General features: G+C 41.9%; 1 protein-coding gene across 2 annotated transcripts; it reads left to right on the top strand.

Moving 5' to 3' along the window:
* Window positions 1–1,436: 1,436 nt before the first annotated feature.
* ssh1b (slingshot protein phosphatase 1b) lies at window positions 1,437–18,883 on the top strand. Of its 2 annotated transcripts, XM_080476413.1 has the most exons (15): window positions 1,437–1,844; window positions 5,091–5,128; window positions 8,345–8,445; window positions 9,882–9,946; window positions 10,292–10,413; window positions 10,497–10,565; window positions 11,008–11,073; window positions 12,236–12,430; window positions 12,964–13,057; window positions 13,337–13,465; window positions 13,564–13,610; window positions 13,962–14,108; window positions 15,649–15,849; window positions 15,976–16,618; window positions 16,749–18,883. In XM_080476413.1, exons 1-15 carry the CDS (start codon window positions 1,764–1,766, stop codon window positions 17,340–17,342), a joined length of 2,592 nt encoding a protein of 863 aa, XP_080332539.1. In that variant the 5' UTR covers window positions 1,437–1,763; the 3' UTR covers window positions 17,343–18,883. The 2 variants fall into 2 exon arrangements, with proteins under 2 accessions (XP_080332539.1, XP_080332540.1); XM_080476414.1 differs by lacking the exons at window positions 1,437–1,844; window positions 5,091–5,128 and adding an exon at window positions 6,507–6,885.
* The last annotated feature ends 5,326 nt before the right edge of the window (window positions 18,884–24,209 follow it).

Below are 24,209 nucleotides of genomic sequence, written 5' to 3'. Positions count from 1 at the left end.
TAAAAAAGAGTAAAATATTTCAGTAACATAAAACAACATAGTGTTGCAATTTAAGTTGAATAAAACCAAAGTCACACTGTTTACATCGGTGGCTGTACTACAACACTTGACGTTTATTGTATTTTAACAAAAGTGGCCAAGTTTTGAGTCTGGGCAAGGCCTCATTTTGGTCAGTAAACTATCTGGGTTTAGGCCATCTGTTTTTTTGACACCATCTGGATTAGGATTATTCAGATATTCAGCTGTATACATACACTCTGATATTCTGTTTCTGAATATCATGTAATAGCTAGATTCATTTTGTAAGGTTTTGAACTTTAGTTTGGGGAAAACATCCTCTAGTGTGCATATACTTGGATTTGGTTGAAACATATTTTAACTCTCAAACATAAGCTTAGGCTCATTTCACCTAAAATTATTTTAAAGATTTATTTATTTGTAGTTAAATCACTCGATTACAATATTATCATTAGAATGCAGCTGTTCAGCTGCTCCTGGTGGACAGACAGTATAAGTTAAAATCCAACCTCTTCTCCTGGGCTTTTACCACCATGTAAGATGCTGATATACATGTGTGAGCTGCTCGTTTCATGTTGTCTTTATTCGTTATTTACTGTAGCACGTTAACTCTCTGGAGTTGTCCTAAAGTGCTTTATAGTAGGGCTGTAAAATATAAGGCCCGTGGGAAACACAAGACCCACAAGAGGTTCTAAACCGGCCCAGTGACCCAAAAAGCAAATTTTGAAAAATTTAAACAAAAAAACAAAAAAAAATGTTTTTTTTAAGAATAGCAGAGACAACACAACACAGAAACCTGAGCTGAGATATTGGTGACGCTGACATGAAAGTGATCAAACTAGCATTAGCCTTAAAGCCATACTGTCAGGGTGAGCTTGTAAAAACATGCATAATACCATAGCCATGAGTGAATAATTGTTGGGAGACATTTCACTGAATTTTGCTCCGAGAAAGTAACATCAAAATTGACTTTATGTTGAGACTGTAGTCATTTTTGGTAGTAATTGGGGATTTTATATATATTTTTTTAATATATAGACCATTTCACCACGTATACTCTGCACCACAACAAAGAAAAACTTACAATTTTGAATTTAAAGATTATTATGGCACAATTTTACCAGTCTGGTCAACTCAAAATGAAATTGGATTGCATGTGGCTCCTGAAGTAAAATCTGTTCGACATCCCCGCATTACAGGCTGAAAGATGGATCGGGAAATAATCCATATTGAAAAAAAGTTGTGCGTTTCACAGCATGAACAGTGGATGATCTGATCATTTGGATTTGGGAGTTCCTAGTCTGGCCTGTCACCTTGACAACATTGGCCCAATGACAGCGCGCACACGAACTAGGCCAGCCAATCAGAGGCCGCCGCTCAGGCTGCATGTCATTCCTGCCCCGCGCTCAACCTGCGCCTGGGTTTGTTTGTCTGCGCTCCGGCTTCCCAAGCCTCCCGTTTCCGACTCCGCGGTCCGCTCGGCACTAACGGAGGAGCTCTGTCGCCACTTCCCGCTCATGAGGACTCCGGTAGCCGCAGAGGACGCACGGAGCAGGACCGAGAGGGAGCACGGCCGCGGCGGTGGAGTCAGGTGCTGCTGGATGAGAGTCTGACTAGGCATTTTCTCCCCGGTGACAGCGGCAATCTCAGCGGCGCATCTCTCCCCCGGATAGGCGCTCCTCCTCTCCTCTCCTCCCCTCCCTTCTCCTCCTCTCCTGCCCCTCCGCGGCTGCAGCCCACCGACCATGGCCTTGGTGACACTGCAGCGCTCGCCCACCCCCAGCGCAGGATCCTCGGCGAGCACCACCAACAGCAGTGCGGGGGAGGTGAGTGGGGAAGCCGGGGCTGGGTCTTTGTGTGCGCCGTGTGCGGAAACTGCACCTGCAGGAGAATCATCTCCCCGGGCTGGGTGGTGGTGGTGATGGTGGGGGTGGTGGTGGTGGAAACCCCACAAGGGTCAATGATAATAATAACACTTCCTACGGAGCTGCGTGTCTTTTAAACTGGATCTGGGTGTATTGGTATCCACTTGATTTGTTGTTGGCTTGTTGCAGCAGGGCGCTGTTTGTGGCTCCTGTGGCTTGAGGATTTGTAAACAAAATCCTGCAGAGGGGGGAGGGGGGCTGCTGGCTTTAAGCTGTCAAGACAAAGTGTTCATTCTGCTGCTGCACAAACATTTGCTGCGTTGCACTCAGGTCGATCTCCCTCTTTGTTATTCAGGTTGTATTAGCAGTCATGCAGCCACAGTTTTTAAAGACTTCAGATAGGACTGGAGTGCTGTTTTTCTTTTTTTTCTTTTTTACTCAATGAAGTCCAGTGTGTGTCCCAAACATGTTTATGAACTTCAATAAGTCTGAGGAGAAAGCTCCAACAATAATCCATCACAAATACTCACAGTGACTATGAGTAATGAATAAGCCATGTGACTATTTTTACATCCTTTATGCATACAGAAGTAACATTTATAGCATGTAATCTTCTTTGATACTTTTAAAATCAATAGTGTACAAATGAGAATTATTCAAACTTCCGATCAACGTTGGGCCAATAACTTCATCCTTTTAAAAGAGAAAAGTTTTGCCTACAAATTACGCTACTTGTTATTGCACTGTATTGTTTGCCTTAGAAATGTGTTTTGATGCTGACAATACAATCAAAAGTGGTTAAAAACACCTTTATTATACTTTCACTTGTATAATATAAGTAATGTTACACTATTTGCACTCAATTTTGCTGTAGTCCTTCCATCTCTGGTTTTGGAGAACCAGCTGCGCAGGGATTTAGTGGTTGTCGCACTCATGCCTCACAGGGAGAATATCCCCGGTTCAAGTTGGGAGCCTGTCTGTGTAGAATTTGCATCTTCTCTCTGTGGGTTTTCTCTGGTTATTTCTGTTCCCTCACACAGTACAAACAATGGGTTTGAGGCTAATCGGTGTGACTAAATTGCCCATAGATGTAAATGTGTCTTTCTGGGTTTGCTCCGTCATGGACTGTCCCGGGCGTAACCCACATTCGCTCACAGTCAGCTCCAGCTTTCCACTACCCTGACTTGGATAAAACAGTATGGGAGGATGCATTGATGGTTTGCAGGAATAAAGTTTGGCTCTTCGCCACAATATTAATCCCATTTATACTGCGCCACCACAGAGGAAAATCGGTCTGTTGTTCATTGTCTGTACTGAAGTCTAATAATTTACAGGCTGGAAGAATTGAGACAAACTTTGAAGCTGAGAAGCAAAGTTAAATCCCACCTGCAATCGTAAATCTTAGCACAGAGGAGCCATTCAGATACGGAACAGTGTGATTTTACATCTTATATAAGTAACAACATAGGGGTTAGTGCTCCAGTTTGTTGTTTTAGGAAAGTGGATTATGTTGCTCTGAAGTGGGCTGAATGAACTGAGAAGCAAAAATAAGCAGAAGCTTTCTTCTTAGGAGGACAAGAGGGTTCTTCAGATCACTTTTCTGCAAGAATTCTCAGAAACGGAGGGTGTGTGAGGATTGGGTGTGTCTTTGCTGAAGGATGGAAGTGTTTGCTTTCAGTGGATGAGAGCCTAACATTGAACAGGGAGGACCAGCAGGGGGCGCTGGCATGTCTCCCAACGGTGATGAAACTAATTTCATGAACAGGCCATTCTCTTTTCTTCCAAACTTGAACACACATCATCTCATTTTTAAACTGTGTCCTGAACCCCGCTCTAGATCGCTCCAACCCCAAATCTCTTGACTCTCTCCAGAAGGTCCACCTCTGTCTCAGCCTTCATTGAAACAACTCTCATGGACCTTGTTCACTCTACTGACTATTGTGATTTCAGATCATGCAGTTAGAGCTCTCATTCGGTCTAAATAGAAAAAAGCACCCACTGTGAAATTTTGTTGCACCACTCGTCTCTGACAAGAATTTCTGTGCTAACTTATCTTAATAAATTCTACTCAATAATAAGTCAGAAACAAAACCTAACCTTGAAAGTGGTCCTAATCTGTGAAGTTATTTCATTAACTTGGTACAAAAATGACAAACAGTAAAAACAATTATAACCTCACAGACTCTTTAATAAATTGACGAGGAACATGCTGCTGACTCTACCCCGGAGATACTGTATATCAAAAGAGAATGTATTTTGAAGCTGAATTTGATTCACTGTCCACTAAAACGGCAGAAGACCTTTCTGCATTTCCATGTCTCATCTCCTAAAGATTTTGGGACAAAAACATTGGGCGACCGGCACATCAGCTTAGGCACGGGCGAGCCTCTTGACTTATCCCCCAAGTTAAGAACAAGTCCAATAGATTTGTTTCAGACCACCCGCTCACCCAAAAGATAAGTATCATTGACTCTCAAGGGAGTTGGACAGACCTTAATGGACAAAATCAAAGAAGCCATAAAATCCTTGCACAGTGGTAAGGCCCCAGGTGTGGAAGGCTATAAGGAAGAATTCCACAAGACATTTTATAATTAGATAGCACCACCACTACTGAACATGAACAGTACGAGTCACTGCTAAAGAGAACCATGCCACAAACGCTTAATCAGCAGGGAGCATAGAGTGTCTCTTTACGCAGATGACCTTTTTCTTTACATAACAAACCCATTATCCTCAGTCAATATTGCTCAATCTAGTGTAAGTGAATTTGAAACATTTTCAGGCTATATATATTAAACTTCTGCAAACGTGAACACTTCCCCATCGGCTATGAGCAAAGCTATCCTGCAGAAGGTTTTTACTCTCTGGAGCAGCTTTGGTCTCCCTTTCTTCAAAGACCTATATATCGCCAATATCTTAGCCAGCTGCCACGCACAAACCTGTGTCGTTATTTCCAGGTCCGTAATTTTGCAAGAACAATTGTTTAAAAAAATTCCCAGATCAACAATCACTGTGGGAGAGTCTTCTTGTGCTGCCCCCCTCCCTACTCAGACAAGTCTCATATATGGTAACTTTGGGTGAACACTGTTCAGTTGAACCTCCTCATTCCATTTTCATAATGTGGTTTGGCATGACATTCAGAATGTGATTCACCTGCAGCCAATACTTTTGAATGTAAATATTTTCTCCTTTATTTCGTTTTTCCAGGATTTTGGAAGCGACGATGACAGGAAAAATAATCAAAGGTAAGAATCTTCCAGTTTACTGAAGTTGCTTTAAAGTGAAAGAGCAAGGAGAAAGTATTCCATTTTTATTGATAAATGTGTGTTTGCCCAGAACAAGAGAAAATACAAAGATATTTTCTATTGGTGAGAACAGCCGTAGTACAAGGATACTAAGCAGTTACTCAACCTGGGACATTGTTTACATGCTTAGTTTGCATAGTTTTAATAGCTAAAATTGCATCTTCGGTTTTAATGGCTCACTTCTTTTCTTTTTTTTTTTTACTCTTTGTTTTGGAAAGTCTCGACTTTAAAGTACACTAGATGTTCTGAAACGCCTCTCTAACTCAGAGGACATGGCACGCCTTTATTTCACCCTGTTAGGTCGACACACACTGCCCAGAGTTGAACTCCACCCAGAATGTACAGAATCCCACCAAGGCGATCACATGAGCTCGGCCATTCACTAATGGTCGGTTAGATCACAGTCCAGCAGTTTATCTTTGGCCGCGTCACTTTTCACTTTTCTTTCTCTAATCTAACCAGTTTATATGGAACCTTTCATCTTTATACTGCAATATTTTCAAATGCAATTTATAATAAAGTTGCAATAATATATGTAATTGCAATTTTTAGAATATTCTTGAATTCCATTGAAATTAAGGCCGTAGAAAGTAGGGGTGGTTTCTGATAGTAGAGGACCGGCATATCTACTACATGATATAAAACATTTAGGTTTTCTACAGGTGCTTCAGCTTCCTCTCTAGGTCAATTGGCAACTCTATAATAACTGCAAATAGTCCTTATTGTTTGTCCTTGTGATTAGTACTGTAAGGCAGCTAATGGCAAATTAATTAGATTTAAATGAATGTGGAACTGTATTTACTTCTTTGTGTTCTCACAGCTTTGGGTGGATTGTATAGAAATATGTTAGTTTTGATTTCTGTTTAGAAGCTTGGCAGTTGATATTAAGGACTGTGTCATTTTGGGCAAATTATTTCTCTATTGCTTTGTATTTAAAAAAAAATGTTATACTGTCGCTCAGGTCAAAAACATTCAGGGTGAATTGTTGCTTTAACATGACTGCTCTTTAAATGTGTTTGTTACGCAATGGAGTACACACACTGTTGTCTCTGTTCAGGGACAAAGCTTTTCTTTAGTCATCTTGATGACTAAAAAAAAATAAAAAAAATCAAGATTTATGTCAGCAAAGCTTTGGCACAGGCGATGTCTTTGTGCAGTGGGTGTGTTGAAACAGTCGCGTCACGCTTTTTGTCTCGGAGATTCATCAGAGCTGAGTCTTAATTTAGAAATTTGCTTGTCAAACTTGAGACTGACGCCAAGTAACATTTCCACCGCCCGCGCACACTCTCGCATGAATGTTGGTATTGTAGCCGAGCGTCGCATAGGGAGAGCTGATGGCCGGATCACGTGCTGTGGCGGAGTGGAGATAGGGAGCCGAGCGCGAGCGGACCCTGCGGCGCAGACATGGAGGCTTCGGGGCTGGAGGTGGAAAGCAAAGCTGTGGGAGGAGGAGAGGAAGGACCTTGATGGGACGAGTTAGACCACAGCAGGCTTCAGTCAGAGGAACGTCCAGGTGTAGAGGAGGATGGGTATTTGAAAGGGGCTCTGTGACAGGGAAGCGTTTTGTTTCAAAGTGGCTGTAGATATAAAACAAGAAGGATGCATCTGGTTGTGAAATCTTCCCACGAAGCCATGTTGACGGTGGTGCCTCACCTTGTGAAGAAAGCTGCTCTGACTGGGACGGAGATCTGTCGCATGTAAGTTCTCGCAGCATCAGGAACACTTGAGACTTTGTTGTTGGTTTGACATGTGAAGGTTTCTCTTTATATCCGAGCCTGTACTCAGTGACATCGTGAAGTTGCTTGAAAGAGCGCCGGTTACTAGTCACTGTACCTAATTTTGCTCAATAATCGCCATTTCAGCTGTCTTCTACATACATTTCTAAAGAAACAATGAGGCCGCACAGCTGAGGAGCTGTAACAAAAGGGCTTGTGATGATCCCACTCAGTCATACCGGGCTCTCTGTGTTTTTGGTGGAGGGAGAAATGAGACTGCAGTTAAACAAAGCAACACTCTGTTCTGTGCGAGGGAAGACACTGAAAGTCTCCTACTTTTCACTGTGGCCTCCTTCGAAACAGAAGTCAGGACCCGGGAGGTCTTCACAGGTGGGCCAGGAGAGAAGGAGCTTCATTCCAACCACATGTAGTCACTTGTGATGCAATAAAAAGTGAACAAATGCATAAAAGGTGAAAAAACAGAGAGCTGTGAAATGTGCTTGATCAGGACTCGGCTGACCTTCACTTCTCCTGTCCTGCTCAGTGAACCAATGAGGGCTAAATAAGTGTACAACCAGCAGCATCCTGACTACAGCCTGGATTGACAGCATTCAACAATACATATGATACAGAATTCTGTTAAGTTTCTTTATGACTTTTCTTCCCTTTTGTCTTCTATATCGGAGGGAATTTCCATTTCCATTTCCATCATTAGCCTGGCTTTAGACAGAAAATTCGACCGCTTGTATATTATATATTCAGAAGACTTTTATCATGAAACTTTTTATTCCTGTTTTGATAAATAACATCTTATCTGAGAAGGCATTGGTGGTCGTATTAAACCTACTGAGAGAATCAGAAAGGATCACGTTTAATAATGAGATTATTTATACTGGTAAGTCTCCCAGTATAAATAACGTGTGGCGGTCTGGCCTGAACCGCTTGGGTGTGTTTTGAAGTAACTGGAATACACTTGAATAGCATTGTGATTCAGAAATATGCCAACTTCTACTTCCCAGGGGTTTAAGAGTGTTGTCGGTTTACAACTTCTTCATTATTTTCATAATTCTTTGCTTCACTTTGACTCTCAGATAATTCCTGCTGCACATCACAGTTGGAAAGACAATACACAAAAAAAAGATTGGTTTTAGAGACAGTGGTTCAAACACATACAGTAACTGCCTTAAACTAGTTTTAATAGTGTGGTATTTGAATTCCTGACATATATGTGCATGTTAACAGCCTGACAGCTAAATGAAACGAAGAAATAGGTGGATTGGGAGCAGATGCTACATCACTCTGTCTCCTCCTCCAGGGCATCTCCTCATTATACTTTAAAAACAAATTTAAAAAAAAAAGGTGGTAGAGTAGTTTAACTGGTAAAACGTGTCTTAAACTCCAGGAGTACTAACTTCATTTGACTCTTCTGCTTTTCCTCCAGCCTCAGTGAGAGTTTCTTCATGGTCAAAGGAGCCGCCCTGTTCCTCCAGCAGGGCGGCAGCGCACAAGGACCAAAGACGCCGACACACCACAAACATGCAGGTAGAATAAACATGGAGGGTTTTCTTTCCTGTCCTTCGGCCCAGATTATCTCTACAGTTGAGCCTCACAAATCAGAGGGACATTTCTGTGGCTTTTTCTTTTTGGGAGTTCTAGTTTGTTTATTTGAAACTGTGTTAGGAGGCCAGTTTGGTCTGACCTGCAGTCGAACAGCAGCAACACATACAATTATTTTAAACAGTCAAGTCTGATGACATTTTATTAGGGCTTTAGAAAAATGTTAATGGAACTATTATTGTTCCTCCAATATGATCACGGATAATAAATATGCCAGTGCGAGTGACTGAGGGACCTGCAACTGATATGAATACTGCAGTCATGGCAATCTCTATTATTTGTTATTTGGTTTTTTTGCCTGACTCGGTGCAAGATAAGAGCAGGGTTGTTGTTTTTTTGACACTCCTAAACTCTGGCCTAACTCATTCTTTGACCAAAAGGTTTTTGTATGTTAGCTGTTTTTTTTTTCCCCTGTGTCAGCTCTTGATGATAAAATATTCCACATACTTAAAAAGATCATGTAGCTTTACCTCCGCAGTGTAGCAGATCACAGGTCACTTTTACTCCACCTAAATCAACACACAATGATCCTTTTAAATATTGAATATTCCATACGTGATTTATTTTGTCTGTATTTTATTGATTTATTTCCAAACCTTTAGACTTAGATGATTAGATCCAAAGGTTGGCATTTTGTTGCAGCTCTGCTGAAAGTTGTTTTTGGAAGGGTTTTTTAGCTGAAAAGAAAGTCTGGATATAACTCGTCAAGTTAACAGTTTATGACTTTATTCAAAGAAATGTGCAACTTTTTTTCTCATATAGAAAAAGGAAATCATCATTGAACAAACAATTTGTAGCTGACTTTCGGTGTTCATATTTTTCAGATTATTCATAACATAGGCCAAGGAGGAGAAAAAATTCCCCACTGTGTCCCAATATTTGCCACCTGCAACGCACTTAACATGCGTGTCATAATGAGGGCCCTGAAATTGTTTGATAAATGTGATCAATCTAGACATCTAGATATTCGATCCGGCCTGCAGGTGGATCAAACTGAACAGCAGCAATGTCTTCGGTAAGGCATTATTAAACCCTTGTTGCATGTGAAATAGCATTAGCATGACATTTAACGGGTCCTCTGTTATAACATGCATGCTAAAAGCTGCACAAATCTTTATATAAATATATGCACAGTAAATTTGTGCAAAAAAAAACAATTTATGTAAATATTTCAGGACTTTTTTTGCAGTCACACTAATGACAGTTTGGAGTCGTCGTTTTACTGCTCTGGCCCTAATGAAATCAAACATATGGCCTCGTTACCAAAACGGGGCAGACTAAATGTCTTTCCCTGTATTTGGTTCCCGTACATTTATTCTGCTTGTAATCAATCATTTTTGGTCTTAACTTTTCATTTCCAGGTGATTTACCTCAACACCTGCAGGTCATGTTTAAGATCCTCCGCTCTGAAGATCGCATTAAGCTGGTTAGTGACTCTCACCTTTTGTCCCACAAGCATGAAGTTGGTGTGATTTTCATGTAACTTTGATGTATTTATTTCATCACAAAGAAAATCTAAATCCTCAATTCTGTAAAACCACACTGGACATAAAATGATGCACCATATTTTTATGTCTTGAATCTTTTTTTTTCAACGAGAACTGTAATTTAAAGGCAAAATAATTGAAGGAGTCGTCCCCTGTGGCTGAGTCTGTTTCGTCTCTGCATGCAGGAGAAGCCTCGGTTTCTACATGACATGCATAGTTCCTTCAGCAAACTGTGACCTAACGGCAACATTAAATACATGCCGACTTCTCCTTCTGCTGTGCAGGCCGTGCGTTTAGAGAGCAGCTGGTCAGATCGAGTGCGCTACATGGTCGTCATCTACACCAGCGGCCATCAGGACACGGAGGAAAATATCGTCTTAGGAATGGACTTTAATGACAAGGACAGGTAGAGAATTTCAAAGTGTTTCAATTGTTATTATTTTAGTGAGATCATTACATTGTCTGCATTGACGTTCATTTAATCCGCAGTAAAAATTGCTCCATTGGGATGGTGCTGCCACTGTGGAGTGACACCAACATACATTTGGATGGAGATGGGTGAGTTTTGATTATTTCTTATTGCAAAAGATGAAATAATTACCACTTAAATTAGCTCAGATACAAAAACCATTGCTGGATGTGTATGAAAAATGCATCTAATAATCAGGAACAGGAGGTCTTTTGTTTTCCCTGCAATTTTCCAGACAGGGAAACGTTTTTGTCTTTTTACATTTTTTTGAAAACCCTGCATCCTAGCGGCAGAGGAGTGAATTACACCCACGTTCCCACTGTGTGTGAGCACAGTTCTTGCTGAGCTGTTAACACTGTTGCTGCCTCTGTATTGTATTCTGGTGGAATGTTCCACTGCTTGTTGCCCTGAACAGTCCCGTGAACGAGGCCCGTCCAGTCTGTGTTTACATCCTCCTCGGTCACTCCTCGCCGCTTCATCCCGACATCATCTGATCTCACGTCTCCCTCTCCATCTCTTCCTCCTCTCCAGAGGTTTCAGTGTGAACACAGCAGGGCGGTCACATGTCTTCAAGCCTGTGTCTGTGCAGGCCATGTGGTGAGTCTGCATCTCTATTTGCCTGTACATTGGATGTCTTTAAAAAATTATTATTCAAATGATTTATACATATTTTGAACTGAGCAAAATGCTACAACTACTTTCTGTAATCATTTTTCTGTCCTGTTTAAGCTGCCTGATCTTTAAGATAATGTAAAAATGTATACTTCACTCTCCGGCATCACACTTTATCATCATAGACGGCTAATCACCCAGAACATACCGACATTTAATGGATTGGAATCAGGATTTTAATCTAAAAATATTGTTTGAAGAGAAATATATGCCCATAGTTGTCAGATGCAGACAACTTTTGAGTGTTGGCTATCCACTTGATTTCTTGACAACTAAGAGTCACCAACAATCTTTACAACTAACATGCAACAATTATCATAATAATATTAATGTTTATCAATGTTTCAAAATCAAATATCACCAATGTGATTGTTCTCCTGGTGATACTAACATTATTTGTGGAGTGAAACTGGAGCAGACTGTGAGGAGAGTTCAACCATGAGACACTTCAAATAAAGTAGAACTGCTAAACATACGTGCATGATTTTACATTCGATTTATTTACCTGTTTAGAGATTATTTTTTGTGGTTATGTAAATTTCTGAGTACATGATTGGAAAAAAAAACAAAGACAAGCATTTCTTAAAAATCACAGGAAGCAAACAGACTGGAAGTAGTGCAGGATTAAATAAGCTTGTTGTTACTCCTCCTTTGAACGAATGCAATGAAACAATGAATGTTATGCATTAATTGTTCAAAATGGAAGCTTCATTCATAAATATATACCAATTTCTTTTGTATGTATTTATTTATTTTTATTGCTTTTCCCTAGTATTTGTGATGAGTTTGTCTTTTTGTGTAGTTTTTGTTTTTAAAAAAGGTTTATATTGTCCCTCCTCATCTGCTAACTTGCCCCACAGTTCCAGCCAATGCAATGAAATACACAGACTTTTCTACAAATTTGAATGAAATAACAAACATTTGATCAATAATAACAGTTAAGGTCTAAATGCTGCATTTTACCCCCACCTGCTGGTCAGTTATAGGAGTCACCTCACAAACAAATGCGTGTCAATGAAACAAACCATCCTGTGTTTTCCATTTTTCTTGGCGCAGTTTAAACTTCCTGCCCTTCTTTGTGACGCAGGTCTGCCCTGCAGGTCCTCCACAAGGCAAGCGAGGTGTCGCGCCGATTCAACTACTTTCCAGGAGGCATCGCTCTCACGTGGATGGCCTTCTATGAGAGCTGCATCACCTCAGAGCAAAGCTGCGTCAACGAGTGGAACACCATGACCGACCTGGAGACCACCCGGCCCGACTCTCCCACCATGTTCGTCGACCGGTGAGAAGCTGTTCGCTTCGTGCCACAATCGTGTCAAAGACAATAAAAACAGGCCAGTAGATGTACGGATACAAAGCAGCCACTGTAAATATACAAAACGACACCAATGCGTTTAGAAATACATTTGTCACTTGCAGGACTCTCTGTCATTGTCCTATTTGATCTCATCGCTTTCACATCTGCCTGAAAGTTTCACACGGTACTGTCGATTTTACATGAACAATAATCTAGGTATCCGAACATTTCGAGGCATTCACGTGTGTCGTGTGTCATCTCATTTGTTTCTCCGCTGTCGTCCAGGCACCACGCGTTTTATTGAAATAGGAAACTCTAAAAATGAAAAGACAGAAGTGACGTCACCCTGTTTTGCTCACACACGAGTTTGAATCCTGCCATCTCTTGTGGTCATACAGTCCAGCTGAGTCGTGTCTTTGAATAGCAGCTGTTCTTTTGTTTCTGCCCTTTGTATTCTTCGCCGTCCCGGTTGTTTTCATTCACACGGCGTCACCGATGTTTTGACTCACTGTGCGCAGGCCGACTGAGCGAGAGAGGACGGAGTGTCTCATCAAAGCCAAACTACGCAACATCATGATGTTCCAAGACCTGGAGAACATCACCTCCAAGGAGGTATGTGTCCGTCCAGCTCCGTATCGCTGTATTTATGATCGGTTCTAAATAAAGGCACAGGACGATGGCTGAAAACGAAATGTGTCATGAGTGTGACAATACCAGAGGGAGTTACGTTCCTGACTGAGGGGTGGGTGTGAGACGTTTCCCCAACATGCTTTAGATTTTTTGTGTGAAAATGTGTATTTCAGTATAAAACAGAAGCTGTCCTCACTGGTTGTTTAAAAACACTGTGAAGCCTATAGAGTTGGTATTATCATGTTATTTCCTCACGTTCAGATCCGTAACGAGCTGGAGCAACATATGAGCTGTAACCTCAAAGAGTACAAGGAGTTCATAGACAACGAGATGCTTCTGATCCTGGGTCAGATGGACAAGGCCACACTCATCTTTGACCACGTTTATTTGGTGAGGTTTATTTAACACTCTGATATTTCACATTGACATCGGTGTAGGCTTGCGTTAGATATAACTCGTATTTCTGTTTTCCCTGTTTTCGTCTGCAGGGCTCTGAATGGAACGCGTCCAACCTGGAAGAACTTCGGGACTGTGGGTGAGCCAACATCGAACACTCACTTATAACTAAGTCTCATTCTTATACACCGTCAGATAATCTCTTGAAATAGAATATATATTTATGTCCCAATGGGTGAACTAACAGCTTTATTAATCTGTTAATCAGATGTATTTTTCATAAAAATGTAACAAATTGTTGTACGTGATACAAGGCTGTGCTTAAAACTTGTTTGATTTTCATTTGGCTTGTGACAAAATGTATTGATCACGCCCAGTGAAGGCACGTTTCTGAACCGCGTTCAGGAAAACCAATCATGACTGAAGCCATTCTGGTTTGTTTCACGCGCGTTAATAGTAAAAGATTTCCACGTTGTTGTCTTGGTTGCAGAGTGGGTTACATTCTGAACGTCACCAGAGAGATTGACAACTTCTTCCCCGGGATGTTCTCTTATCACAACGTTCGTGTGTACGACGAGGACGCCACCGACCTTCTGGCGCACTGGAACGATACCTACAACTTCATCGTCAAAGCCAAGTGAGATTCCTTTGCATAAACACACACTGGTAATTGGGGAAAGTGGAGAAGGAATAGCGGCGGCACAAGTCATCATGTTTGGATCTGCCAACTAGCTGGACTGTTGTCTTTGTCGCTGTGTGCGTTTATCGTTGAAATCATGTTTTTACTTGTTTGACTTGTGAATCTGGATTTTGGCTGAGCTTAAAGATTCATGGGGGGGTAGTTAAAAATAAATGAGTCCGCATCTAATTGATTTATGTCACAAAACTGCTTAGTTCAAGCATTTACATCAAAAGTGTAAGCAGCATGAGAAAAGAGAAGATCATTGTTTAAAAAGAAAAAGACCAAGAGATTGAGATAGAATATGGCTTCATGGAAGCTATGGACAAGATTACACTACAAGAAGATGTAGTTGTAGTCTGTTGTTGCACTATTCATGCTGCCTGATTCATATAATTTCACAATTTTAGGAAACCCTGCCTCCTGGTGGCAGAAGCGTGAATTACACTCACAGTTCTTGCTGAGCTGTGAATATTGTTGCTGGCTCTGTTGACAAAAGCTTTGGTAATTACAGGTCGTTTGTTCCATTCAGTGATGCCCCCTGATGTTTTCTGGTGGTTTGAAAATCTGTGTTAACAGACCACAGTGACCTTCAGAAATCTAAACTCTATAGGATTACAGGAACACACTGAGGAGATCTCGCTGTCTAAAGTTCAGATCGTGACCTCATGCGTGTCCCTTCATCGTCATATTTACCTCAAATATTCACATTGCTTCCCTGATGACATACTCAGAGTTTTGTTTTGTTTTTCTTTATTCGCGGTACATTTGACAAAGCCAGTGCTCTCCTATCAACAGAAAGGTGTTCTGAAACTACTGTATAACAAAATTGTCTTAACCTTTTTTTTGTGGGTCGATCTAAAACCTCACACAGCAATGAGTCGGGGGAGGATTAGTGAAAATAGTTTCATGGACAGATGTGCATGCTGTCACTTACGTGAAAGTATTGAAACGATGATGGTCGATTGCTCATTCAACATATTTTGCATACATATTCTGTTTTGTTGCTGTCCAGAGACATAAAGTAATAAAGGGGAAATTTGCAGGATTAAGACCTTTTTGTGCACACGGGTGATTGGGAGTCCTTCAAAAATGTCTTGTCTTGCATCCAGCACCGCAGTTAACTATTAGTACAATATATAGTAGAATCCAATACAAAATCCACCATTAATACATATTTGTGTTCCTGGACGGACGTTAATGTGAACTGCAGTTTCACTGGTTTTAAAAGTGGTTCGCGACATGCACATTATGGCACAATAGATATACTTTTCTTCCACAAAAAGCTTGGTTGTGAGTTGTGCCAGTAAAATATGTGAATAGGTGACATCAGTCTGGTTGCTATGCAACCGTCTCACCATTGCAAACTTGAGATAAAAGAGGATGTTTGTATAAAAAAAAAATTTTTCAAGTGGAAAAGAAAGTTAAGATGAGTTCATTTCTCACAGTAATTGTTGCAAAGACGAAATAATCAAATGTGTTCATTCTTCTCTCACAGGAAGAATAATTCCAAGTGCCTGGTGCACTGTAAGATGGGGGTGAGCCGTTCTGCCTCTACAGTGATCGCCTATGCAATGAAGGAGTACGGCTGGTCTCTGGAGAAGGCGTACAACTTTGTCAAGCAGAAGCGGAGTATAGCTCAACCAAACGCTGGCTTCATGAGGCAGCTGGCTGAATACGAGGGAATCCTGGACGCCAGGTGAGAAGCTGAGGTTTGCAGTCATCACAGGTTCATACGCATAGCAGCTTTGTGAAACTTGATGACACGACACAGCTCTGTGAAGCTCTTTAGCAAGTTGTTTTCTTGATTTTCCTTGTTCTGTAGTAAACACCGTCACAACAAGCTTTGGAGGCCTGAGGCCGACGAGGAGGGATCCGATGATTTGCAGGCCTCCGGCCACTGCACCGGAGGCGGGGAGACGCCGGTGCTCAGAGGCGAGGAGGCCTGGGGAGGCTGCGGGGCTTCGCCCTGCAGGGCAATGGGTCTGGAAATGGAGCCACTGGACTCGCTCAACTATAACTACTACTTCAGACGTTTGTCCGACTCCGCACTGGACAGCGAGCCCTCCACCCCGGTGCGGGGTCCCCCTCTGCTCGGCATGGAGAGAGTTTTCATCGAGATCGAAGACGTTGAGAGAGATGCCCTGCTAGAAGACGAGGGTTTCCCCATGGCACATTTAGCCTTGCCCGGAGAGGCCACGGCGGCGCAGACCTGCGGGCGCCTCGATCCCCTGGAGGACATGAGACTGAGGCTGGAGTTCAGCACTTTGGAGGAAGAGGACGAAGAAGAAGCCAAGAAGGAGGAAGCTGAGATGGCGGCCTTGGCTCAAACGCCTGGGAATTCAGATGGGAAGAAGGTGGACGAGGAGCCCGAGAGGAGTGAAGAGAGCCGTTTAGGCCTCGCCAACCTGAACACCAACAACAGCAACCGCCTGGCTGCCAAACGCAGCTGCCCTGCAGCTTTTGATGTGAGTGAAAAACACGTAGACGTTGATCCGGTGCTAAAGTCCACAATGTATAGTTGTATTCTGAGAGGAATGTTCTGTTTGAATGCCGCTCACACGACACTGTTTTCTGTTCTCCCTGTGATCCATCCAGGACAGCGCCAGCACCGGAAACCCTTTAAAGGTGAAGCCCTCCTACCAGTCCTGCAAAGACTGCATGCGTCTACCACAAGGGCGGCGCTGCGACCGTCCAGCAGGAGGCCGCTCCCACCGCCTTAATCCCTCTCGCCACTGCACCGTCCCCTCCATATGCATCGATCCACCCGGGACACATTTTGCTTCCACGCCAATCCTGCAGTCTCTTCCCAACCCGACAGTGAGCCTGGTTCAGCCCTGCGCGCAGCTGTACCGCTGTGCCACCTGCACCCCGGGGGTCACCTGCGGGCCTCTAAGCAGCCACCAGAAACTGGTTTCGCCCATGAACTGTGAGGAGACGCTTCCCGACTACAGCTCGGTGGAGACGGAGGACATGGACGAACACGGGGATCGGTTATTAAGGGGGACCAGCGTGATGAACTCTGGAGGTTTAAAGCTGCAGCCCGGCGGTACGGTGGAGCTCCCGCAGCTGCAGATGCCAGGATTGGGGATAGACTTTGGGCTGGAACTGATGCGACAGAGGGTGGAGCAGCTGGAGAAGATGCCAAGTATCAACATGGAGGGCCAGCTCCCGGTGGGGCCTCTGCCTTAATACAGCAAAGGAGGACGTGGCTTCTTCCCGCTGAACGAACTGCTCCGAAGGTTGCGAGACGTCGGACGACCACTGCTGTGGCACCAGAGACAAAGCTCAGCGCTGACCTCTACTGGAAGCATTCCTCTGCATTTCCAGAGTTTCTCCGGCACTAATATTCAGTGAAGGCTGCTGGTTTTACTTATAAAGACCTTCTGGTCAAGTTGGGACAGAAACAAAACAAAAAAAAAAAAGAAAAAAAAAGAAAAGAACTCCCTCTCGTGTCCTTCACCTGTCCCTCAGATGTGACTTTTTAAAGACATGCAGGATCATCACACCTCCCCACGCCCCAGTGGAGATGAGCCTTATGTTGCCATTTTACCCACAGAAGGCAGGTTTCGGTTGCTCGACTGTACGATCCGGTTGTTTTCCTGCAGACTCCAGAGAACGCTCAAGTCATGACAAGTGATACGCTTCTGTCAAGTCTGCTTTCAATCCTGTTTACCAAACGTTGCTTTCTCCTCACCTAACTTTGCTTCAAGAGTTTTCTGCTGCTGCTGCTTTTTGCAACACAAGAGGGCATTTCACCACAAGAGGAGGATAGCTTTTTTTTTTTTTTTTCTTTTTGTAACTTGACCACATGCGCACCGTTTTATGCATTTTTGTAAAGCGCCGTACCTCGGAGCGCGAGCATCTCAGACTGTCGCCGTTCCCCCGTCTCAGTAGCCACTGAACTTAATGTAATCATGTACATAAAGCACTCAGTTTAACCCACGCATGATTTTTACAGTAATACAAAACAAATCGTCTTTTTTCTTCTGTACTTTTTTTGAACACCCGGAAACTTCTCGGCATCAAATGATTGATGGCTCCACTCAACAGTGATAAATGGATGCAGCTTAACAATAAGTCTTTTTTATTTTTGTTTGTTTAAACACCTGAGAGGAGGACAGCGGCTATTAAAAGACTTGGTCAGATCATTTCTGATACCAGTAGACGTGCATCTCAAAACACTAGATTATTATTGAAAAGTTGATCGTTTCATCAATTCGTTTCAAAGCTTTTTATTTTTTATTCTTTTTTAATTGTGATAATTATGACCCAGCATAGATAAAACATCTGATCTTCTGAAATATGTTTGAGCCACTATATTTGTCATGTTTTTAATGCCTTACATGAAAAAGTGAAAAAGAGGCTTGAAATGATCCATTTGAAGTTTCCCATTGTATCCTAATTTTTTATTTTTTTTTTAGATGGACTTGTGAAGCCATATCATGCCATCAGCATGCTTTTGTACTTGATCTGTGTCCAGGTAGTGAATTATCTCAGAGGCTCCGGTGCAGTGATAAACACGGCTTACTGCTTTTTTAAGTTTTCAGTCGCCTACAGGAAAATAAAAACACAAGCTACCTTTCTTTAAATGCACACAAATTATATTTAGAATAAGCACATGAGCACAACTGTCGTACCGTTTCACTCGACGCACGCCACATTTCAAGGTTCAAGGTTCCCCTCATTGTCGTCTGCATGTCACCGAACAAATTAATCCATTCATCTGGAGACTCTGCAATATGCTTTAAAAAAAAGAAGAAAAAAAAAAAGTAACTTCTTGATTTCTTGGAATCCTCTGGATTTCATGTGTATTTATTTGATGTAATCATTGTTGGATGCAACACCAGAACGTGCTGGGACATTAGATGAAAGCTTACCGTTGACATTTCATTATTATTTATAACGTTGGAGGGGGAAAAAAGAAATCTGTTATTTTATTTAAGTTGCAGAAAGAGTCAAGACAAAGTGATATCAAATCTTCCCCTCATTTCATATTCTGACTTTTCATGTTATGTTTGTGCAGATGTGCAAATAGTGTTTCTCTTTGGAGGTTTTTATTCTGATGGTTGTGCCGCCAATCCAAAGTTGTTACTCTGGAAGTTTGATTGTGTTTTTGTTTTGGGAGTTTCTACTTGTTTTGGCACGCTGGATGTGCTGGACTGGTGCTGAACGACGCCTGTTTGTACGCAGGGAACAACATGCCAGTTAGGTAACTGTGTTTGGAAAGTCTGGGAGCTGCAGGAGGAATGAAAACTGTGCAAAAAAGAACGAATGCAAATGATTCAATAACCTTCCACTATAGGGTCATTGTGTGTGTGTGTTTGTTTTTGTTTTTTTGTGGATTTCAATTTGCCTTTGATTAGATCAGTAGAAACAACAAAACGTCCTCTGTTCAGTCTCCTTCAACTCAACCCAAGGGAGCTGCAGGTTCGCTCCGCTCATTCGATTAGATGTTTTTGGTTTTCTCTTTAACCCGATCCCTCCTTCACACGGTCAGCTGAGCGTTATGTAACACGGGGCACTTACAGTTACCACGGGCATTGGAAACAGAACCAGTTCAATAATGTCAATCAAAGAATTTTTGGAGGCGGGAAAGCGACTTGGTGGCAGCTTTGCTGAGGTTGTGACATAAAGACTGGACAAATGGCTTTATGCATTCTGGGAAAAAATGTTTTTAGGAGTTTTCATTCATTTAAATGTTTATTCGCTCCTGTTTAACATACATACACACTTCATCGCTTTAATCCACACAAAGTAGTTTAACCTTGAACTCCCAGATTAGCTGTTCGTCTAATATATTTCAGAGTTTTGAGGCTTTGACAGACTTTCATGAGACCGATCCTCTCCAGACCACAGCACCACGTTTGGTTGTTTGCGTCACAACTTTGAATTGATTTTTTGTATTTAAAGTGCCTTAACCTCAGCCTTAGCTCTGTCACGAAAGCATCACAGGCTCCACAGAGTTCCTGCACGTGTGTGAAAGGTCTGGCTTTTTGTACATTACTTCCCCTCGCTCCCAATAATAACCGCGCTCCCTGCAATGTATACTTTAGCACATATTATAGTGTATGCAAAGACACACGAGCTCATCTACGGCCGCTTCCTCTCCCTCAATACGCTCATACTTGATGGACTTCCATTTATTAATAGCCTCTGATAATATAGTACTTGTTTGATATTGTAGAAATTTGTGGTACGTCGTATTGGTTCAATAGCTGGCTGAGGAACCTTAACTGCTGGAATGAGAAGAATTATTTATATTGAGATATTGGGTCAGATGGATTTCAGTTTTGAAAGTTTACCAGTCTGTACATATTGTTTTCTGTACAATTTGCTATTTGAGTACATCAGCTTGCAGACATGGTCAGTATTCAGAAACGTACCGATAAAGGACACACCCATAATTAAGTTCTCGTGTTTGTACCACGGCAAATTTAACCAAAACATACCACGAAGGATCATCCCTAATTTTGAGGAACTCTTTTACCGGCTTTGATTATGAAACTGCATTAGAACCAAGCAGCAGGCATCAAAATGACAATCCTCCTCACGAGTCGGGGCGACACTGGGGGACATTAAGACATGCTGTAACTTAAAATAAAGGAAGGGGGGGGGGGGGGCTGTCCAGGTATTTATTGGGTGTATTTATAGAGCACAAGTCTGCCCCAAAGCATGTGAGCTTGGGAGGAGTGGAAAAACATGGAAACTGGAAAACCTCCCCGGGAGTCATTTTTAGTTCTGTTCTTTGTTTTTGTTTGTTTTTTTACCTTTTGTGTACCGTACTGTACATTGCCAATGTTCATGTGTTTGCACTTTTTTTTTTTTTAAATATATTTTGTTAAAATGGTGTCCAGTTTAAAGTTTATAATGGAAATAAATAATTTCCTGTATAAACTCTACCTCGATTCACTTCAATTTGTTTTCACTTGTATTCACCCACACAAGATACGACGAAAACCGTTTGAAAAAATGTTTAAACATTGAAGGGGGTAATTAATCTAATGAGTCTTAAAATTGAAGGGTTCTGTATTGAAATGTGCTGTATGTTGTGTTTGGCTTTTCCTTGAGTCAAATTGAAGCTGCATGGAGGCGCTTTTATTGAATTAGTCCAATGAAGTCAGTCTGACATCATGAGGCAGTTGACAGCCGACAAAGAAATCTCCCTGAACGACCAAAGTCCTACTGGACGGACAGGCAGGCGAAACGTCAGCCTCAGTAAGTATCTACCTACTCTTAAATATCTGCTTTTATATCAGAGGTTCTGCACATTGGGAGAAACTCGCTGTCGTTATTTGTTTTAGAGAAGGTCCTCTTTTTAATATCATGCTGTAAAAACAGATCAGGAGGACTGATTAATTGTCACGAGATACATAAGAATTGTTGACATGTGGTTCTGCAGAGCCAGATTTAACTTTAATGCATTTATCTGCTGCCAGTGAATTTTGAGAATTTTACAGATAGGACTCAAACATCCCGTCAAATCCAGCTAAAAAGCGAGAACCACAAAAAAGCTGTGAATAATCAATTCAAAAAAGATGGATGTAAAATGTTTGAATATAAGCTTTTTTTTTTTTTTTTTACTTTATGGCTAAAAAGGATATAAATAGTATTTTGTTGGAAGAAAAAATAATCATGTGGCCATGTGCTGATCATTTGGGTACTTTAAGTCACAAGTCTCTTATAAACTGTGTGCTTTGGGGGGGGGGGGGGGGGGGGAAGAGAGAGAGAGAGAGAGAGAGAGAGAGAGAGAGAGAGAGAGAGAGAGAGAGAGAGAGAGAGAGAGAGAGAGAGAGAGAGAGAGAGAGAGAGAGAGAGAGAGAGAGAGAGAGAGAGAGAGAGAGAGAGAGAGAGAGAGAGAGAGAGAGAGAGAGAGAGAGAGAGAGAGAGAGAGAGAGAGAGAGAGAGAACAAGGTAGGGGGTTTCACAAGCCAGTGTCACAGATGCCTCCCACTGCTGCCATTATAACACATCCATCCAAAAATAACACTCCAGATACACTAAAGTTGTAAGAGTACACGTCTGTCAAATGAACTGATTTCTCCCGACTTCGGATCCGAAACCGATGAATGTGACAGAGAAACTCCAAATAGCAAAAGAAATGAGGCAGTTCTGACATCGGATGAGCACAATTACCCCTCATAAGCTCATTTATGTAATCCAATACTATAAGAAATTTGATTTATTTATTTTTTTATCATTGTCTGTATAAAGATTGGTTCTGTTTTGAATTGTTGTTTCAGAGATGTACAATTCTGGTCCTGAGGTGCTAAATTTAATGTCTCCTTCTTTTAACTTACCTGAATCTATTGGATATTTCATGATCAACCTTTACAGAAAATCTAATAATCAGCTTACAATCACATGCTGAAGCGGTGAGAAGTCAAAGACAAAATATTTTATCCCTCCAAGACGAAAACTCATCATCTCTGCAGTTTACTCCCATAAAACAAGGTAACTGAATTGAAAGATTAAATAACTGTATCTATAGAAGAGCTTTAAAGGAAGGATTTTTTGTTTTTTTATTGTGCGTATCGGTTGTGTAGATCGGTTTGAAATAAATGAAGAGTCCGTCAGTGCTTATCAGGCTTGAGAAATCAGATTAGTACAAACACAGGATCAGTCACTTTTCTGTCCATCTGAACCTTTCAACCAACAAAGTCAGTAGAATTGTTTCTTTTTCCTCCTTATCTTTTACTCATATTCAAAAACAATTGGGGCTGGAAGTAAGTGGACGTTATGTCCTGGATCAACACGTGCTCATATACAAATTTAGAATTAAAATTCTAACAAATTAGACAAATCTTTCTGTGCTATGTAGCTAAACACGCACAAATTAACACAATGATACATATAGATTTGTATACATTCAGTACATATACAAATAAACACATACATAACACATAACATGTATGGATCATATTTGCGCAACTCAACATTAAATCTGTATAAAACCGAGAGGTGAGTTTGTTATTATACAAAACAAACACCCACGTGACACATTACTTTGGCACTGTGCTTGTTGGTCATCGACCAGGAATAACCCGTCCACATGTCACCTGCAGCCAAAGCCTTGTTGAGCTCTTTGCGCCTTGTTGCAATCTTCACGCCATCAATCATCTCCATTGTTATACTCTGCCATCATTAAACCCCACAGCGAACAATTCAGTTCGGACGTCAGCGCATCTGCGACTTAACTCACGTACTCCAGGTGACCTTTCCACAGCCGCCGTCACCAAAACAACTGTAAACATTTAGACAGTCGGAGGGGAGGCGCATGCAGCACAAACCCGCCTCGTCTCCAGAGCAAGTAATTGACAGTGCGTGGCGTCTGACAAAGGGACGAGTTTGTCCAAGCTGGTGGCTCCACGAATCACACTAGGCAGTTAAGTCCCACGTCTGGAGATCATCCAAATGTTTTCGAGTGATTTACGGTTTATGTGTTTGTCAGCAGATATTAGGACATGTTTGCCCCGACTCCTTTGTCTGACCTTGGCACCTGACAGCTGACCTCTTATCTAACTTGTCTTGTTTCTTTTTTGGCCTCCTGACTCACTGGCAGCAGTTGAACCTGCTTTAATTATAGCCACCACAGCATTCCTGTCTGACAGAATAGGGAGAGATAGATAGAGGGGCCACGGGAGGACTAGTGTGAACCGTACAGAAGAATATACAAAAATAGAGGAAGATTTAAGATAGAGAGAGAGAGAGAGAGAGAGAGAGAGAGAGAGAGAGAGAGAGAGAGAGAGAGAGAGAAGCCTGTTGTGTGACTTCATTTAACTGGGATGAGGATGCAAGTCATCTTCTTATTACGTAACTGTAACTTGCTTATAAATTCCCTGCTGTGTGTTGACATTTGTGTCTCTCTTCTCCTAAGGCTACGACGGAAAACAGCCATGGGTCAGAAGCTGGACAAAGCCTCAGAAAAAGACAAGGAGTCCATCGATGTTTCCGAGAGAACAGAACAGACCGAGGACACCCAGCGGTCAGAGGTATCAAATCAAGATGGGAGCAAAGATCAGGATGACGGCAGCTTAATCTGCCAGAGAAACGACGGAA

The sequence above is a fragment of the Lipophrys pholis genome, assembly GCF_963383615.2.
Source record: "Lipophrys pholis genome assembly, chromosome: 12".
Classification (NCBI taxonomy): domain Eukaryota; kingdom Metazoa; phylum Chordata; class Actinopteri; order Blenniiformes; family Blenniidae; genus Lipophrys; species Lipophrys pholis.
The sequence above is the reverse complement of the archived record's forward strand: the minus strand, read 5'-3'. Positions and strand labels throughout refer to the sequence as shown.

Bases quoted from the DNA above. Each gene is read 5' to 3' on its own strand.
- ssh1b (XM_080476413.1), top strand. From the start codon at position 1,764: ATGGCCTTGGTGACACTGCAGCGCTCGCCCACCCCCAGCGCAGGATCC. The intron at 11,074-12,235 runs GTGAGTCTGCAT...TTTGTGACGCAG, and splicing joins GTGTCTGTGCAGGCCATGTG to GTCTGCCCTGCAGGTCCTCC. The intron at 14,109-15,648 runs GTGAGATTCCTT...CTTCTCTCACAG, and splicing joins AACTTCATCGTCAAAGCCAA to GAAGAATAATTCCAAGTGCC.